The following is a 21295-nucleotide window of genomic DNA, read 5'->3' on the forward strand; positions in this document are numbered from 1 at the left end:
ATAAAAGCATGTACATGATTTCCAGTCGATTTCAAAGAATAATTTAAAATGCTGATAGTAACAAGTTCTTTTAAAATACAGTGAAGTAAAAAGGACAAAGCAAAACCTGAAAGAGAAAGCAAACATAAAACAGGGAGAATACAATGCTCATCAAAATTAAAGAGCATATTTCTGTGTTCATTGAAGAAGGAAGTGATTTTCAGTTCATTTGTCTACACAAAAGTCAGAATATTTGAATATAAATCGTAACACAAGAACGTGTAAAAATGTGAGTCAGGAATCCATCTTGAGTAGTTTGTTAATTATATCAGATATTGTGTGGTAAAGAGCTATTGAGTGATAGGGCAGGTAGAGGTAAAGGCTGTAGAACATCATGCCAAAAACTAGAAATAGAACTGTGTCTAAAGTAACTTGTTAAGGAGTGTCAGAGGAAGTAATCAAAACATGCATCCCACAGCAGCTGTAGACGACAGTGAAATAAAGCAACCCTTCCAAAGTCTTTTTTGGAAAATAATGCATAGGGGTGCTAAGTGACATGGCCATTTGTAACTTCGCAATATTTTTGTTGCAGTCAGAAGAAATACAACCCAATCAGGCTCTCTCTGATAGGAAAACTATATAGCACTTCTCGGTAACGCTGCATAGCCTTGTGTGTGTGCCCCAATAATTTCACCATCGGCTATTTAATCTAAGTTGAAGAAACTGCCCCCAGTTAAGCAACACATTGCATATGTGAATTAAACAACATAATGGCATTTATCATAGGTTTGTTAGAAACTGAGTTTTAGTTTATTAACTAGATGCTGATGGAAACTTGAGAATAAAATTCGAGCGCAGCCATTTTATTCAGACAACCTACTGTTATTGACTAGACGCTGCACGAGAGCACTTGAAATTTAAGCCAACGAGCATATGAAATTAAAGCCAACGCCAAATGAACTTTTGTTCGCGATTATAACCACGGGCTATAATATCAATTTTATGTTATTTTACAAATTAAAAACAAAAGTAGCAACAAGCTAGTTATAACAAACTAAATCAGATAACTAAGTCGCTTAACATTGAGTTTTAAAAGGATACGGAATAGGTGTCTCTCCCAAGGCTCCAGCATGTAGAGAGCGGAGCACAGTAGGTACTGAAAATACCAGTAACTAAAAAATCCCATATTTTTTGTATCTCGATCCCATTCTGTTTTTCTTCGGCTACTACCCATCTTACATTAACTTTTCACCAAATTGGGAAAATAGGTGCAATATAGGTTGGAAGGAATTTCGTCCTAGATACAAGTCTAATCTTTCGTCGACGAATGACACTTTGTCGCTGCTTATTCCAACTAAACTCTGAGCTACACAAATCGGAGAAACGATGGGAGTCCGCAAAGAAGATGGAAACTATCATATTTTTACTACGGTTATTGACAAGGTTCAAGGCCAGCAACAAAATAGCAAGTTGCCAAAACGTAAATTGATCGAAACGAAGAGTCTCCGCTACATTATTGTTGTTAGGTCCTGAGGCTTGAAGCATGGCGGAGTCTAAACGAGAGTGTTCAAAAGAAAAGTTTAAACCTATAGTGACAGATGATAAGGATACTTCTGAAACTACAGTAGTCGAACATAAAGGGGAGGAAGATGTTTTACACGAAGTTGTAAAGTTAGGAGGGAACAAAGTATGCGTATAAACCTCTCTTGCTTGTGTCAAACTGATAGGTGTCAGTGCGGTCACGTGTTGCTCACTAACTGCACAGGCAACTTGCTAACACACCTAACACACTTTTGCTAACTCCAGTCACGATTTGATGTGACCCAATAAACAAAATTAGGCTAAGGACTCAAATTTAGGAGGTGCATTACTTCCACATGTTTTAGAGTGCTCCAAATGAAAAGAGAAGTTGCCAACTGCTATCTTACTTTCGTTACACGGCCTTTCGATTTCGATTATCTTAATGTGTATTTAAAAATTACACCTTCATTTTTTATTTTATAACAGTTGTTTTAGTGTATTACAACTATTTTAATTCTACAGTGTGATTGATATTTTAAAATCACTAGAATTTTACAGTAAAAAGGCTTAACAAGATCAATGATATACAGCCCCCCAAGGATAGCCGACGGCTCTCATATGGGCGGGGTTTAATGATGGAGCTCTGTTGGGATGAACCCTAACACGGCACCCGAACAAACAAATGCGCTGAATAAAGTCCCTTGTAAATTTACAAATATTATTGAACTATAACGGTTATTTTACTGATCTGTTTGTTTCATTTTGTTGTCAAATAAATATAGTTGCCCAATATTGTCACCATTATGATCAGTCAGTTGCCATTCACAAGTATTCGTGATATTAATAGTCACAATCATAAAATAGCCCAAATTCGGTTTTGTATTTAGATTTGTGCGAAAACTACACTGCACAGCTTTGCCTGCTGTCCCATCTTATTGGCCTGGTAAAAAAATGTGACAACAATGAAAGACTTTGTCATTTTATATTAGGGGTGGCAAAATATTAGTCAAAAACTAGGGAAAAATGCCGTTGTTCGGGTAATTTTGGGTAAATTATATTCAACTTTAAGCATATACTACGACCTTTACCAATTTCAAAATTTGTAAAATAGGGTAGTTTGAAGTGTTTTATTTTGCATGGATCCATTATTTTGGTTAGGTATTACCCCTACATTGTTGAAATTCAAGGTTTGTTATTGTGAACCGCGGGGTCTACTGACTGAATGAGCTAATGAAACGATAACAGCGAGTCGTGTTTTCCAAAACCTAACAAGGCAACGCAACCGCCCTGCGAGAATTGTGCTAGCTCCGAAACCCAGGCCAGCACAATCCCAACAGAGCCCAATCATTAAACCCCGCCCATATGAGAGCCGTCGGCTATCCTTGGGGGCTGTGTATCATTGATAAGATACTGCTACAGTTGCACTACTTTTTAATTAAGCTTTCAAACTGGTGAACATGCAAATGAAGAAACAGTACTCGCTAAAAATAAATATATAACGTAGTAAAAATCGCATTGAGGGCTGAAAGTAATGTTTCTTTTCATTCAGTTGAAGTCCCGCAACTACAATATACAACCATTATTTGTTCCAACATTCAAGTAATATTCAATTATGACATATTCACTGTTAGATGCACATGTTGATATAAATCAGTTCTGAAAAAGCTTTTTTCAATCTCTCAAACTAACTGTTTCAACAAACTAACCTCTTTAGGAAAGTCAATGGTGCTAACAGAAACTAAGGACACAGTTTACTTCATTTGTCTCTTCAATGTGTGTTAACTGCTTTGTTAGCCATTCAGTATCGCTGGTACTAGTATCACTAGCGCTCGTGGTTCACCCAGGCTCAACCACCTCTAAACTTTATTTCATTGCATAACATTTCAGCATGTACAATTTGCCACACACCAAATATTGCTTTACAAACACGTAAGATATATAAAAACATCTATAAAGTGTGAAAATCCACACTAGTAGTTGGACAAGCGCCGCTTGCTTCTACAGCAACCACAAGCATAAATTAACAAAGTAGTACCAATGTCGAAATTTGACTGAGTGGATTTCAAACCAAAATTACTACTGAATTGACTCTTGCATCACCGAAGGACTCGCTCTATTCTTCAAATTCAGACATAAATCTCTGGCACATTTCTAACCCAAAATACCGTCTTGTAAGAAAATGGCTCTTCCTGCTGACTGAAGTAGCTTCTCTAATCCACACTTTGGAGTGAAATTACAAGATGATTTCACGTGCTATTATTTGTCAGGTAAAAAGGCAATAAACTACAAAAAAACATTTTTGTGACTACTCAATTTCTCTCGATGCATAAGCTATATTTAGTTTAATGTTTCGACGGCATACGACACACCTAGTAGATGTATAAGACCCCTAACCAGCTTTATCTTCACGAAGCTATAGCCTGTTGACAGAAGGAACCAGAGAGTCAAGTCCATCTAAATGTGAATTCGTTACTTGCACAAGCTGTGGACTTATCAAGTCATTCATGTTAGTTGTTGCTCTGTAGAAAGATTTGGCTCTAATAGATGTTGATGATGCATCTGATGTTGAGGATTTAGAGATAATCAATGATGACACGGAGCCAGTCAAAAGAGATGACATCTTGCAGTTTATTGAGGAGCTTGGCATTCGTAAGGAGCGGCCCGATGAGTTGTAGGTTGCTAACACCAGTTTCTTGGGCTAATCCCATAGACTAGCTAAGGATACATGAAATTTCTGAGGATCTTCAAATATCAAATAATCTTCAAATATCAAATAATCTTCAACGCTATAGTTGTTTATTTCGACAGTTGAACTGAGCAGTTGTCTTCTCTCTGTCACATTGAGACTCACTAAAAACTGTATGTACTCGGCCGATAACTCCTTAAAGATGTGGTTGCGTCAAATTTGAGTTGATTTTAAAAGAAAGCATTTTTTTCTCTATCAGTTGATATGTTGTTTGTTGTGTTAGGCGATCTCATTGCAAAGATATTTGAAGATTAAAATCGAAAAAATCTGATCGCGGTTAAAACGCTCAGGCCAAAAAAACATGCCCAGACTTGTCCAAAATGATGTCACGCGTGATTTATCTGTCAATATATCTCGTATTCACATCGGCTATTTGCGATGAAAGTCTAGTCCTTCGCGGCTCTATTGGCATATATTTTATTTTGTATTTGCTCATGTTGGTTAGAATAAAATTTTAAACCCCGCTACAGATACATTATTATGAATGTTTCAAACGCCTCAAATAACGAAAATTGAAAATTTGTCTTACTCACTTTCTCCAAATGCTGTGTAAACATTTGAGTACCGACTACCAATTCTAACGGTCTACGGTAATTCTGTCAAGCAAACTGTAGAATAAGGTCTTTGTATCAGCACAGTTCCGCCGCTACCCACACTAACGATATACAGCCTCCCAAAAGTTCCGCCCACATTATGTCCGTCGCCTATCCTTGGGGCTGGGCTGTATATCATTGCCAACACCGAAAACTAGTTTCTTACTACCGTGAGTAAAATAAGCAAGCCGCGTGTTTGAAAAGAATATACATAGGGATAGAGTTTTAAGGATGAGAAGTCTGCTGCAAACTGGATTTGAACTCACATTCTCCAGTTCTGCGGACATCCATATACCGTATCCAATTCACTACAATATTCTGCAAATCATGTTTTGCATTATCTTTAACAATATGATTTTATTATATATTTTTACAAGCAAAAAGATTTTCATCTCGGCATAAAGCTTTTAATAAAAATATTCAAGCCGTGGCCACTCACATAGTATTAGCTGATACAATAAGACAAATTCTATGTAATTTTATGCAGCACACATTCAAGTCTCTCTTTCCCCTTTATGGCAGTTTCCACACTGACAAAGCTGCTTCGGCTGGTGGGACGACATAAACATCCTGTAATCAGTAAAACAAATGCAATAAATATACATCATTCATAGATATGCCATTCTAAAGCGTATTTACTGAAAGCTTTCAAATTGGGAGTTTGATAGATTGCGAGTGTAATTTTAAAAACGAATAAATGTTTAACAAAGGCACAAGTACGCCAAGCCAACGATTCGAAGCTTTGGTTGTGGAAGTTAAAGATTTGCATTGATCAATCGATTTTCTTCACTTTCTACAAGTGAAAAGTGAACATCTAAAGTCAAATCATAAATCTAATTTACTAGATAAAACTGCCACAGAAAATTTGAAGCAAATGTAGCTAGGTGAACCGATTAGAAAATATAAAACGATGACTAGTGATAGCAAAAAGTTATAAGTTTATTAATTAGTACATGTATTAATGAGTACTAAAATATTACCTTTAGTATGTTCATCAATCTAAGCCATTGTATTGCTAGATGCTAAAGAATAAAAAGAAACCGTCAAGAACTTACTGGACATACGTATCTCGCATGCGCAGGAAATTACATTTTAGCCTCAAACAGGGAAATATTATCTGAATGTAAACCCAACAGGAAACTCTAGGAGATTCAAAGTAAAAGATAAAATTATCTCCATTCTTCGATCTTCCTCCGTAGAACTTCAACTACCTGATGCAAAGAAAACTTGGAGTCACCTTCGCAGTAACTTTACAGCAATTTTTACAATTATGTTGTTTGCCAATAAAATGTGTCGATTGAGTAATTCATTAAAGTAACGATGTTAATTAATTTAGTAAATATCGATGTCCATGCGATTTAATAATAGAGTAAAATCCCTAAAATTGAGATCACAGACAACACGTTTTACGAGTGATAACATTTATTACGGCATATATAAAAATTTCGCGCTGATGATTGGCTAAGGAAGCGACCTCATATTTATCGCTCGTAGTTTCTTTTCAGATGTATTGTTTGTGACGTCACGAAACAAGCACCCGCTGGAATGTGAGCTTTTTAAAAGAGGGCCTCATTCAAACGCATATATCTCTGGACATGGTTGGTCTACAAAGACAAAAATGGCATCAAATTGTAGCTGATGTTTTAACCTTTTGTGGGTCTTAATTTCATTAAATCAAATTTTTTGACGCAACCACATCTTTAAGGTTTGCATGTAGAACTAGATAAGCTATATTTAACTGTTACAGAAAACTTGAATGTAGGTGAAACATTTTTGTTAGACAAGTTCACCGTGGGTATATAGAGGCGACATGTATCAAAATGTCTGTCTACATGTGTACACCTTCACTTTTAGTTTTATGCATATTTAGTCAAATCAATCGAAGTTTCATCACTCTTTTGTAAGTAAGCTTCATGATATAAACCGTTGAGGATTGTCCACTTTCATATCTTACTAACTAATCTTACTTATTAATCTACTAATCTTACTTACTAATTTACTAATCTTACTTACTAATCTATTGATAGCAAAAAAGAGAAAAAGGTGAAACTCGCCATTTCTGAATACGTTGTTGAGCCATCATCTTCTAAAGGGGGAAAGAAAAGCAAAAACAAGTTCAAATGTAAGTTAGAACCTGTCAGAACCTGTCACATCAGTTCTACTCGTCAAAACATGTCACATCAGTTCTACCTGTCAAACCATGTCACGTCAGTTCTGCCTGTCAGAACATGTCACGTCAGTTCTGCCTGTCAAAACATGTCACTTCAGTTCTGCCTGTCAGAACTTGTCACATCAGTTCTGCCTGTCAGAACATGTCACATCGGTTCTACCTGTCACAACATGTCACATCAGTTCTGCCTGTTAAAATATGTCACATCAGTTCTGCCTGTCAAAACATGTCACATCAGTTCTACCTGTCAGAACAGGTTATATCAGTACTGCCTGTCAGAACATGTCACATCAGTTCTGTTGGTCAGATCAGGTCACATCAGTTCTGCCTGTCAAAACATGTCACATCAGTTCTACCTGTCAGAACAGGTTATATCAGTACTGCCTGTCAGAACATGTCACATCAGTTCTGTTGGTCAGATCAGGTCACATCAGTTCTGCCTGTCAGAACCAGTCACATCAGTTCTGCCTGTCAGAACATGTCACAGCAGTTCTGTCTGTCAGATCAGGTAACATCAGTTCTGCCTGTCAGAACATGTCACAGCAGTTCCACCTATGTGTGTGCGTGTGTGTTTACACAGTGCACCCTCAGGGTACAATATTAATACATTTCAGGGTTGGCGTCGAATGGCCAAAAAATCGTATGTAAGCGTATAGAAACCGCAGTAATTATATAATGCAAACATCCCCTGGTAAAAATCATCAAGATTTTATATAAGTACTGTACATGTTAAAAATTAGTATGTTAACCTTAGTAACTATAGTTACCTACAGTAACTTTAGTGTTATCTGTTACTTTAGTGGTTATCTGCATTAAAATGTAACATTGCAGTGCGCTATGTGCAGTATGTACGGTAGGGAGTTCTTACCTTCAAGACAGACGTATGTATTACAGAAACTTGGAATTTAACTTAAATGAATTTAGCTTACTAAACCTCAATTTTTTTCACTAAAGTTTTATCACCTATCAGTTGCCCGCTTGGTTTTCACTATAACTTTTAGTTGACTTCATTAATACCTTTTTTAACCTAATTCAGCCCGAACGATGCTGTTCTCAAAAATATTCTGTTTAATACGTAATGAAGTTGATTTTATGTTAGCGGGTTTAGAGAAGTTGTCTGGCCACGAAACCTTTTGTTTGAAGGGATTGCAACTCTAACTTTGCTACCGGTTTTACCGGGAAAATATTACCGGTTTTCACACAAAAAATACTGAACTGAGAAAAATCGGTGATCCCGTCTCTTTCAGGCATTGTGAAAATGTTCTTGGCGCACAGCATTTCGGCGTTTTTATTATCTCGAATTACATAATAAGCACATTGACTGCCAAAGTTGAACTCTGGCAAAAATTTTATTGACTTTGTGTAGTGAAATAAAGTTTGTATGGCGAAGTGGAAAAATCATCATGTTCCACTTCGTGAGGTGAAAAAATCGTATAACAGGGTAATTATATCCCGAGGATGCACTGTACTTGTTTGAGCTTGTCATTTTGGCTGGCCTCTTTTTTAAGATCGGCTGCTGTAACTATTTATGTTCAGGAGTACCTGTAGTGTCTTGTCGCTCTCTGATACAGTAATAATATACAACAGCTCTTGAAAAGTGACAAGGATTGGTGGATGTGAGCATATAAACAGTTTTATACTTCAACAGTCTAGGCATATAACATTTGAATAAATTGTAAGAAGTTGTCTACTTCCTGTTCGGAATATAAAAATCCCGATAGATTTCCAAGCCTGTGTGACTTTTTGGATAGCTCTGTACGAATGATTGGCTCATGAAATAGCTCTTCACGCTGATTGACCTATGTGATGGCTTAACAGTTATAGAGTGTAAATATATGCTACTTGTGATCTTTGCAAAATTAGCAATTGCTGAGTTTGCGTATCTCTTGCTGTGGTATGATCCAGGATATATGATGGCAATAACTTATTAGTACTTGCATATTCAGTATACTGTGCAACTTTATCAAGAGCTTCAACCAGATGGATATAGTAAGATATTTGAGTCATCACTTGTATTCAAGCCTAAGATCTGTATATGTGCAGTGCAAGACTCGGAGGTAAGCAGTACTACGCCTCCTGAGCTAGAAGAGGATGAAGAGACTGGTGGTGAGGCTGACCTCGCTCCCCTCCTCAAATATATAGAGAGTGGATACAAGAAGCGCTCTCAGGCTATTCTTAAGCCAGGTCGCTGGCTAGCTCAGGTTGGCTTACAGCTCATCTACGTTATATTTAGAACTGCCAGTAAGGAAGGAGTCATATTAGCCTGCCTAAGTTCATTTGGTGTGCAGTGTACTGATATGATTGAGATTCCATGTTCCCTATATAGATTTGATGTAGCCATTGCTTAACATCGGTTACATTCTGGGTTACATTCTGGCGATTCTGTCGTTAAACGAGCTTTTTCCTTGAGAGCCTCCCTTGATAAACGTTCTGCTTGATAGCAGGCTACCACATTACATACATAATATTACATAATCTCACATATTATACCTAATGTTACATAATATCACATACGGTTGTTCACACTGTGATGCACTTCAACTTTTCACTTTCTCAACTTTTCATGAGAACTTTTCTCCCTTTTAATAACAAGGGCAAACGTATAACAAGTATACCTACCTCAAATTTTAACTTTTTTTAATTTAGTTTTTGTGTGTGCACAAAAGCTAAACCAAAAAATTCCATATCACAAAATTTCATTAAAGTACTCAATGTTGTGAAATCTTATTAAAATAGGTAATATCATGAAAATCCATGAAAATACTCTATTGATGTTTGATGAGCATGTAAAGAGAAGTCAGACTACCTTTGAGTACATGGCAATAAATATCACATATCACCAATTCTTTGTTTACTTTCTTGCAATTTTTCTTATCATGTACCATAGTTCATTTTTACGCATACATTTGCAACTTAGCTACCATATTGCTTCTGTGACTTCGCTAACAGTGAAAGAATATTTTTAGCATGGTGTCATAACTCCTAGTCAATGAAAGAGTTATTGTGGCCATGTTATACCTATTCTTGCCTGCCGCTATGGGACTAGGAAGTATTAAATGGTCAGAGGTGGGATGGAGAGAGGTGACTGGTCAGTCCTCTGTCTGGTTGTTTATCAATAATTAATAGATATTGACTTTGGTTCATTTGCAGTTGGAGAGCAAGGATCACTCTGTACACACAGGCAGACCTAACAAAGACTTGGCAATCATAGAGAAGTTTGCTAGTCAAGTTCTTGATGATGACACAGACATTACAAACTCCAGTAAGTTACATTCAAGTGTCCACTGCTAAGTTGACAGCCTGTCAACCTGACAGCCTGTCAAGGAGGGTGCAGTCATACGGAGACATTCGTTTCTCGCGAGAACTTTACAATCAAAACAAGGTCTCAGCTTCACTGCACATCAACTAATCGCAAAGAGACGAACGGAATAGAGACGGGTAACTCTTCAACTTGAACGCAATAGCTGATCTCAACTATAGCAGCGATAAAACCTAGTGGCATCATTTTTCTTCTCAGCGTTTTAACCGTGTTAAAGATTTGTTGGTTTTAATCTTGCAACTGGCAATAAGATCACCTCAAACATCAACAACACACACAAATGATAGAATAATACTGATACTTTCTGATAAAATTTACTAAAGATTTTGTACAAGTTCATCTTTAAGGAAGGTGTTTCACGGTGATAATGCTTTTTCTGTTGAGGGAGAGAGAGCCAGGATATCTGAACACCTATATCTAGTATAAAAGTTACATGTTTTTGCAGTAGTCTTTATGTGTTCTGGCTAAAGCCTAATTTAGTAAGTCCACGGCCACGAATATTCAACCAACCATAGGCGTAAACCCTAACAATATCATGTTGCCAAAAACAGTTTTTCAGCTTCTTTTTTATAATCATTCAGGCCACTAGTTTATATACTGCCAATCATTTTTATAGCGCAATCAGGAGCAGATAAGTCAAACAAAGACTGGGTTAAGAAAATGATATCCAAAGGAACCCTTGCTGACAGGGCAGCAGCGCTGACTACTCTCATACAAGAGGATGCCGTGCACAACATATCTAGTTTGGAGGGTATGGTCAAGATGGTGAGCAAGAAGGATCGAAGAGAAAGTATGGCTGCTATCGGTACGGTAACCAAACAATTAGTTTTATAATTGATCAGAATTAGTTGCTATTAGAATTGAAACTAGCATTGTGGGTAATAGTGCATTAGCTCTAGTAACAGTCACACTTTTTGTCCACTGCTCAGTTACAGCTACATGTAGTTGATTTGTCATAGATGTATGCATGTAGTTGATTTGTCATAGATGTATGCATGTAGTTGGTTTGTGATAGATGTATACATGTAGTTGATTTGTTATAGATGTATGCATTTAGTTAACTTACCATATTTATACCAGGTTATATACTACCTATATCAGGCTATATACTACCTATATCAGGTTATACACTACCTATATCAGGTTATATACTACCTATATTATTTTATACACTACCTATATCAGGTTATACACTACCTATATCAGGTTATACACTACCTATATCAGGTTATACACTACCTATATCAGGTTATATCCTACCTATATCAGGTTATACACTACCTATATCAGGTTATATACTACCTATATCAGGTTATACACTACCTATATCAGGTTATACACTACCTATATCAGGTTACACACTACCTATATCAGGTTATACACTACCTATATCAGGTTATACACTACCTATATCAGGTTACACACTACCTATATCAGGTTATACTACCTATATCAGGTTATACACTACCTATATCAGCTTATACACTACCTATATCAGGTTATATACTACCTATATCAGGTTATACATTACCTATATCAGGTTACACACTACCTATATCATTTTATACACTACCTATATCAGCTTATACACTACCTATATCAGGTTATATACTACCTATATCAGGTTATATACTACCTATATCAGGTTATACACTACCTATATCAGGTTATATACTACCTATATCATTTTATACACTACCTATATCAGCTTATACACTACCTATATCAGCTTATACACTACCTATATCATATGTATTATTATGATTGTTTTTTTCAGGTTCCCTAAAAGATATCTTTATTGATCTGCTTCCTAACAAAAGACGGCTGCGGTCATTCCAGCAGGTGAGTTTTGCCGAATCATAGATTCTGGAGAGGAGATGAGACTCGTGTTTAGGAGGTTTTGTCTGTTGCTTAGAAAGTTTGCTTCCCTACATTGTTATATTTTACATTAAATCTCTACTGTCAAAATGTAAGGCTGACAAGTCTAGACAGGTGATCATCTTGCAAGAGAGCTATTTATTGTGTCAGTGACACTCAGTAGTGCCCCATAAGAACCTCATGTCTCAAGCGTTCTCTGATTTATTTGCCTTCTTACCTTCGGTCTCAGGTACAAATGTAAGTGTAAGGCTGTCTTTACAGATGCCCTTGGAGAGTTTACAGAAGATGGCGGGAGGTAATAAGGAGACTCAGGATCGTCTCCTCGCTCTTTGGTATTTTGAATCCCGTCTTAAAAAGGTTTATGAGACCTTTATCAGTGCTGTACTTTCTGCTACATTTGACACGGTCATAGCCCATAAGCTCTCCTCTCTCAAGGTCAGTTTTAACAATTCCTATAGTAAATTATAAACCAGAGCTGTCTTTCCTTGCCAAGGCTAGTCATCTAGCAGTAGGACAACTCTTATCAATTGTAATGCTGCCATCTAGACTTGTTTACTTATAGCTTAGTATAGTCTTGGTAAGTAGAGTGGTATACAGACGCTACCTTACTTTCAAATATCATCTTACGAACAACGATAGATATGAATGGTGTTGCTTGTACAGTCATTACCCTATAACCCTTTATAATTATATTTAACATTGTTGCATAAAAGCTCATTGCACTCAGTGATGTGTTTGCAGCCAAAACTGGCTTTTCATTTTGCAATAGAAGAGGAGTTAAAAGCGCTGATCAATTGTAAGCCGAGTTTATATAACAGCTATGATGCTATCAAATAATCTGTATATATTTTTCTCAAATTTTGTGTGTATGTATGTCCAGATATACAAATATTGTATATCTATATATTATTACATTGTATATTAAAATATTATAGTTATATATTATTACAAGATATTGTGTATACAGATGTAGCTATTAAAATCTCAGAAGTAGTATTTTCCGCATTATGCTGGATTTGATCTCACACAGATATCTACCACAAGTTTAAAATCCAAGCGCTTTACCACTGAGCCACACAGAGAAATGATTGAGATGTCATTATATATCCTGTAGAAGTGTGCGGGCGCTAATTATTTTAGCACTGCACCCACGCATTATGACGCCCCTGTTAAGAAATATTTTTCGTAAGGTTCAATTACTACATCTGGTGTCAAGCCCAATTCTTCTCACGTGGACAAGTATACTGTATTCATGAGAAGAGCCTTGACATACTCCCTTCTTTCGGTCAAACAAAGTGCGATATCTCATTTTTACATTTGTACGAGTATCAAAAGATAATAGTGACGTATTCAAAGCTTCTGGTGGAACATTAATCTTTTTTATACGCACACACTTCCACGCAAGAATTGTCATTATTAATTCAACATATTCAGAATTTTTATTTTGTTTTCTCAGTTCGTATTAATTGTATCATTACCGAATCATCTTTTATTGTAATCGTAGCAAAACCAACTTAATTTAGCTATTGCTAATTATTTCACTTTTACATCTAAACCCTTTTACAGTTGTTTTATTTTTTTTAATTTGACCTGCACAAAACATGTTCTTTTGATATGTAGTTTGAAAGTTGGAATGGCAAATGTTTTTTATATGTTAAATACAAATAAACTTTCTGTCCAAATACTTTTTTATTTTCCGGGCAACGCCGGGTAGTACAGCTAGCACGCTAGAAATCTGCAAATTTATAAGTTGTAGAATAATAATTTATCAAGTGCTACAAACATATATTCATGAATAAGTGACATAAATAAACCATAATTATAATACATGCAAAAACAAAAATTAACATTTTCAAAACAAAAATATTTGCTTCATTTTGTTCTGATTGTTGCTTTCTTATGGAACGAATTCATCTTCTGGCTGTTCAATACCTTCGAAAGTGTCCGCTGACATCAACTTTTTTTTCACTGCTGTCGATGTTAGCGTCCAAAAAATTTGTTTAGTAGGGCAAAACTTGTACACTTAGCTATTTGAAAAACATTTCTCAAAAATAATAATAAACTTTTAGACTATGCGCAAATTATAGTCTGAGACAACTTAGTAACAAATTCGCTTAACACACGTCTATAACGTATCTTGTTCGTAAGTTTCGTAAGTTGGGGATCGTCGGTACATACTTTAGAAGGTAAATAATAGAAAGGATGAAACATCTGACTCTATATATAGAGCTTTCACATCAAACCCAAATCTGGTGCTGTCAAGTTGGCAGCGCCTACAAGTTGCAGGTGTAATTAGTTGAGTGGTAAAAACAGACTGACAGTTAAAACTGTTCATTTAGTGTGTGAAACTTGCAAAGACTAGCTTTTGTTTTCAACCTGTCATTAGCTGTTTCACTACTGTTACTTGTAATTGGCACTGGCAGGGCTAGCAGGTCGATTTGACATTATTATTCATGCATCTATGGTATTGGTGAAGCGGCTTTTGATTTATTCATTCATGGCATTAACTGCAGGTGTCTTCTGACCCTCTTATGTTTTGCAGGTGGCTTTAGATCTGCTTACACACAAGCCTGAGCAGGAACAGAAGTTGTTAGCTGGTCTCATAAATAAACTGGGTGACCCTGAGAGGAAGGTCGCAGCGAATACAGCTCATCTTCTCGGTCTATTAGGTGAGGTCTCACCACTAGTAGGCTATTGTCTATGAAGTGTTATGCCTCTTGTACATATGTTGTTCATAGGAGCTGCTGTTAGATTTGAAACCTGCCTGTTTAATACGTATAGGCATTCTAAAGGGTTCAGTAAGGATATACATACGCCGGAAAGTAAACTGTTTTCTTTGTTTAGGTGTACTTTCTAAGCATCCAGCTTTAGTTGTGAAAACTTTGAATGTTTATCTTAGGATCTCGGGATTCTTTGTTACCTGTTTTTGCAGATAATTAATGTGGTTACTTAATTGTGCCTATCGAATACTGCAGGAAGATTCTATTTATTTAAACTGAAGTTAGTAGAGCCAAGCATACAGCATACAAAGTTAATCAGTTCCGATACTTGTTTCACATGTTGCACCAAACATTCGTACATTCTATTAATTGCTGAGGCAACAAAACAGACAACTGTAGATGCTTCAAGTACATGCTGTAGTAAAACAATTACATTATATAAAACTATACACATAAAACATTTAATGTGAAATCTTAATTAGATTAGAGACCAAATTAATTAAATAGCAGTAGTTGAAAGGAGAACCATGTAAACCATGTAAACCATAAAGACACATAAACAGAAGGGTAGGCACGACAATACTCATGTTTGGTGTTCGACTGAGTGATATTAGATATAGTTTATGTCTATATTATTTTTATGTTTTTTTTTTTCAATCTTTACTACTACCTTGCCTGAAAATCTGTAGTTTTTGAATAATTTTAGAATCAAATTTTGTAAATTACTTCAAATGTTGAGACAAATATTTGTTAAATTCAAATTAAATTACTATATTAATATATATTGACACAAAATTTATGTGTGCAGCTATATGTTACTCTGTTAAAAGATTCATGATATTGTATGTCAAGACTATACAGTGTTACGAACATAGATTTGCTGTTTACTGAAATTCACAGCATAATTCTATACCCTATCAAGTCTGCATTGTTTTGGCTGGCCAATTCATTTCTACAGTTTTAGCCATCTGTTATTGGTCATGTGTTCTCTTGACTAACTCTTGCAGAACTTATCCATTTATCTCCTTGACTACTTCAGCTTAAATTACTGTGTCATATTTACTATAGTATATGTTTTATACTAGTGATTGATTGCTTGCTTGTTTTTCAGAGTTGTCTTCTGTTGTGTTTTAGTGAGAAAACACCCAAACATGAAATTGGTTGTTGCCACCGAGGTTGAGAATCTCTTGTATCGGTCTAACATAGCACCAAAAGCACAGTGAGTTCATCTCTTGGTTATTTTATAAGTCAGCAAAAGCTATATATAGCAGAGTTGGTTCACTACAATCTTTACTTCTACTGGTTATTTTACTGGGGCTCGTTGACTAGCTTGATTCTCCCTGTGAATTATTTATTCTGTTGAATCTCATTGGTTGATCTCTGTAAGTGGGCCGATAATATCTGATATTCTAGTCAATCTAGTGCAGGTCCAATCTCTCATCATATTGGGTGTTGACCAACATAATGCTCAAACGGTTGAACTCTAACCTTAAAAAGTCTACAGTTTTACAGCGATATACTCAAAATTTATTTTAATATTGTAAGAAATACTTTCAAGCACGCAGAAGGGGTTTTTAATAGGCAACAAGGCATATAACAGTGTAGACACAACAGTGTATTCATTTGAATAATTCTCATTTATAGATCCAGAGTAGAGCTAATATAGTGATACTCGGATAACTCAAACTTCAAGGGATCAAGCAAAAGTGTTCGAATTATCAGAGCGTTCAAGTTATCAGAGCACTGTCACAAGTCCATCTATTTACTTATTTATTAGTAGATACATGTACATACAATCTATAATATAAATCAAAAGCACAAATGGCTTGTTTCAAATTAACTGCTTCTAATGTAAAGTTTAACACGTTTTTATTAAAAAGTATAGAGATTTTTCTATCACTTGAGATTGATTTGTTGTTTGAGGTAATGTTATTGCCAGGACGTTTTTTAGATTGACATTGGCAAAACTTGATTGTTGTTGAAATGCTCAAAAGAAAAGACATCTTTTTCTTTTGAGCGTTTTACTGAAGTTTATGCAAAGATTACCTCGCTTCCGAAGGGCGATCGCTAAGCGGATGTTTAGTATAAATCAAATTTCACCAAACCTTTAGAAAAGTCGTTGACAAAAATATTTTGCCGATGGTGGTAATAACGACGCTTATGAATTACGAAAAGTCAAGGTTTACCTCTATGGCTTGGAATAAAGTGATTTTCTAAAGCGATAGCAAGGGCGAGTTATCCATGTTTCACTGATTTATAATCATAAGAAGGTTTGGGAAACTAGTAGTTAGACTTAATGGTATTCCCCCTCCTTTACACTCATATAATATCTCCACTGTTTCTCAATTCTATGAACATAATTACAACCCTTGAATGATAAATGTTAGTTGGACAATTAAGGGCACAATTTACTTTTTCTAAGGTTTAAAGACTGGTAAATAGTCTATTTTCTTGACAGTTTCCAAGCTTTTAGAAGGAGAGCATGACTTCCTAAAAATCATGGAATTCGTATTATAAAATATCTCTTTGCCCCAATACTGTTATAAATGAAATATTCCTTAGCATTTTATCAGTTTTTAGTAAATTTCCTACACAAAATCGAACCATGATTCCCTGTTGGTTGCTCTCTCCTACTAATATGTGTTCGCTCCTGATGTGCAGAACTTGTATGTTGTTAGAGCAGCATAGGTGAACAAGATATTCATCCTGGTGATTATACCTTCATGGCTATTATTCTAGAATGTTCCGCTATCCTTTCCTATGAATATTCCCTTTAGGTACTACGCAGTGTGTTTTCTCAATCAGATGCTGCTCAGTGAGACGGACAAAGACCTCTCCGTTAAACTCATCACTATATACTTCAGTTTCTTCAAGGTAGGCTCATCATCTGTACAGCTACATCGGATTGTTCTAGAAAATCACTACCCTACCTTACGGAAATACTTGTTTTGTACATTTGCACCTTATAAATATTTGATAGTCTTTTTATAAACTATTATATTTATATCTGTACTAGCTGAATGCCCAGTGTTGCCTGGGGTAATGAAAAGTCTTGGCACAGAAATATTTTTTTCATTTAACATATAACAACATTTACTATTCTAACTTTTAAACTTCATATCATGAAGTGCTTTGTGCAGTTCAAATAAATTAAGAGAAAACATAAATCATTAAAAGTTTTTAAACTTTGTCAAACAATGGCTTTATGGAAGTGTGTGTGTTGTAGCAGAAACTCATTGTATTTAAAATTCCGATGGACGATACTGGTATTTCTCGATACTGGTACAAACATAAGAAGGAGATACCATACTTTCTTTGTCTGGTACTTTGTCTGACCAAACAGAGAGAGAATGCTGAGATAAATCCTACTCCAGTGAATACAATTGCACACGTGAAAAAAATTAATTTTTACAGATTTACCAAAACCAGAAATATGAGTGTAGTGCCAATTTAAAATTAAACCGGCACATGTGAAAATTACAAATTAAATAATAGGATGTAATGGTAAAACAATCAGCTTTAAAAAAACGCAAAAGATAATAATAATTAATACACGTATTGACTCTCGCCATACGGTTTCAACTTTTCCTGTGTTGGCATAGTAAGGTGAAAATGTCGCATAGTGGAGTATAGAAACCCATTGTAAATATCTCATGCAAACACCCACTCGTAAAAATCATCAAAATTTTATATAGGTACTGTACATATTAAAAATTATATATAGTAACTTTAGTAACTATAGTTACTTACAGTAAGTGGTTTGGTGGTTATGCAATAAAATGTAACACTACATTGTATTATGTGCAGTACCGTACCGTAGGAGTTTTTACCTTCAAGACATACGTATAACGTAAACGTTGAATTTATCTTAAATAAATTTAGCTTACTAAACACACACTTTAAGTTAAGTTTCGTTACTAAACTTCAATATTGTTATAAGCTAAAGTTTTATTACCTACCTGTTTCCGGTTTCATTTGATCTATAATCATATATGTATAGTCGTAAATTTATCTATATACCATAACTAATAACGAGTAACACTGAACTAAGAGAGAAAGAGCATCGTATTTGTTTTTGCGTTGTGGGAGGGATTTCGGCGAATAGTATATTGACCCCTTCGTTATTCCGATGTATTCAGCACATCGACTGCCAAATTTAAGTTTCAAGATAAATATTTGTTGATATCGCATGGCAAATAAATTGGCATATGGCAAAAAAACATCGTGTTTCACATCGCAAGACAAAAACATCGTATGGCAGGTTCATCAGAACCCGGGGGCTCTAAGTGTAATAACGAGTGCGCAATCAGCGTGTGCAAGGCTTAGCCTTGTGGTTACACACATTCGTTGGTAGATTTGTGATTTAAATATTGCGAGTTCAAAACTAGTACGAAGGTGATTTTTCGTTGCTGTAACTTTTATCGCTATAACTGGGCAGACGAATGACAGATGGCAGACAGATTTTAAGATTTATATATATATTTTGATAAGGCGTTGCGTGCATTTGTGTCTTCTTGGGTTTTAATTAATTTAACTCTGTTTAGAGCGCTGACTTTTCTGGTGAAAACACGAAAACCAGACTTCTGATCCTAACTTACATCTTCATCTACTATCCGATCAATTATTGAGAATTTCTTTTCAGAACCTTCGAGCCGATTTGCACCAATTAGGAGAAAAATAATATTAAGCTTGTTATTATAAATAAATAAACAATATTAAATAATATAAGCTAAATATATTAAAGTAAAATAATATTAAGCTAAGCTTGTTTTCATGCAGTTGAATGTACAACAACGCTAGTCGTGTTCAACATACTGAGTGTGCCGGATTTTGTAATACTTTGGTCATTATACCTACTAGTGATTGAAAACTTTAGGGACTCAACTGAGGATAGACTCGTGTTTTTTATATTCTCTGACCCATTCAGCTTGTCTTGAAGAACTCATTTGAGGAAATTGTATCAGGAACGCTTTTCTGAAGTTTAAAACTTCATGTGATCGGCTGTTGTAGGCATCAATAAAGACAAATGAAGTGGACTCTAAGATGATGAGCGCTTTGTTGGTGGGAGTTGTCAGAGCCTTCCCATTTGCTAAAGGTAGCTGCTACATGTTTCGAAACATTTATGGTTCCTCAGTCTAACAGCTAAATCATATATTTAATTTTAACATCGCGACATAATACGACTAATATAATACAACTAATATAATACCACTAGTATAATACAACTAATGTAATGCGACTAATATAATACGACTGATATAATACGACTGATATAATACGACTAATATAATACGACTAGTATAATACGACTGATATAATACGACTAATATAACTATATTCTATCTGCAAGCAATATGTGAGCTGACAGTCATCAATGTATGTATGTCTAGCCTTTGTTCTCAGAGACGTAACAACATACTAGGAGGAGCTACACAATGGTTATAAGTATTTTGAGTAGTTGCTAATTTAGTGATAGAGTGAAAGCTGATAGAAAGACATTTAATTTAAACAAGTCAGTACGGGCAATAAATTCAGAGATAATAATAGCAGCTTGTAAACTGCAGGTAGTGAGAAGCTGGATATAGAGGGCCAGATGGGTGCAATATACAAGCTGGTTCATACTGTCCACAAGTTGCATGTCAGCTTACAGGCACTTGCTTTGCTCTTTCAAGTTTGCACTGCCAGGTAACACGTATATACTTGTTGTTTTAACATTGCCAGGTAACACGTATATACTTGTTGTTTTAACATTGCTTTTGTATACTTACGCTACACGCTACATATGTATGCTAGTTGTTTCAATATTACCAGGTAACATATGTATGCTAGTTGTTTCAATATTACCAGGTAACATATGTATGCTAGTTGTTTCAATATTACCAGGTAACATATGTATGCTAGTTGTTTCAATATTACCAGGTAACATATGTATGCTAGTTGTTTCAATATTACCAGGTAACATATGTATGCTAGTTGTTTCAATATTACCAGGTAACACGTGTATATTAGTTGGTTCAACGTTGCCAGCTAATATGTGTGCAAATTTGAGGTTGTCAATCGCATATGCTTGTAACTTTGCTGTTGTCCAGTAACACATTTTTGTCACCCTGGAACTGTCAGGTAACAGATGTGAACATGATAGGGATAAGATATCATCCACTCATTCCAAAGGTTTAGATATGCAAACATTTACTTTAAAACTCGTCTACATATAAATAATGTGACATACAGTAGATGCTTCTACAACAGAAATAATCCATTTCGAGAATGTTTTTGTTATAGTGATTTGACGTTGTTCTATCATTAAAATACATGTAAATTGCCTAATCTGTTCGAAGGTCTTTCCAAACACCTCTTTGGCTTTTCAAA

The 21295-nt window shown here is 35.5% G+C and overlaps 1 protein-coding gene across 2 annotated transcripts in view; it reads left to right on the top strand.

Annotated features, from left to right (window-relative positions):
* Nucleotides 1-1531: 1531 nt before the first annotated feature.
* Nucleotides 1532-21295, top strand: part of LOC137401747 (CCAAT/enhancer-binding protein zeta-like) — a 33513-nt gene continuing 13749 nt past the window's right edge. For both annotated transcript variants that reach the window (XM_068088215.1, XM_068088216.1), the window contains exons 1-13: nt 1532-1666; nt 4026-4171; nt 6867-6961; nt 9053-9210; nt 10160-10271; nt 10945-11133; nt 12106-12170; nt 12468-12641; nt 14749-14875; nt 16061-16145; nt 17704-17800; nt 19937-20021; nt 20491-20611. In XM_068088215.1, coding sequence (XP_067944316.1) covers nt 10989-11133; nt 12106-12170; nt 12468-12641; nt 14749-14875; nt 16061-16145; nt 17704-17800; nt 19937-20021; nt 20491-20611 — 899 coding nt within the window. In that variant the 5' untranslated portion in view covers nt 1532-1666; nt 4026-4171; nt 6867-6961; ... (1 more) ...; nt 10160-10271; nt 10945-10988. The remainder of the gene's footprint in view (nt 1667-4025; nt 4172-6866; nt 6962-9052; nt 9211-10159; nt 10272-10944; nt 11134-12105; nt 12171-12467; nt 12642-14748; nt 14876-16060; nt 16146-17703; nt 17801-19936; nt 20022-20490; nt 20612-21295) is intronic.

Source organism: Watersipora subatra, chromosome 8 (assembly GCF_963576615.1).
Source record: "Watersipora subatra chromosome 8, tzWatSuba1.1, whole genome shotgun sequence".
Classification (NCBI taxonomy): Eukaryota; Metazoa; Bryozoa; class Gymnolaemata; order Cheilostomatida; family Watersiporidae; genus Watersipora; species Watersipora subatra.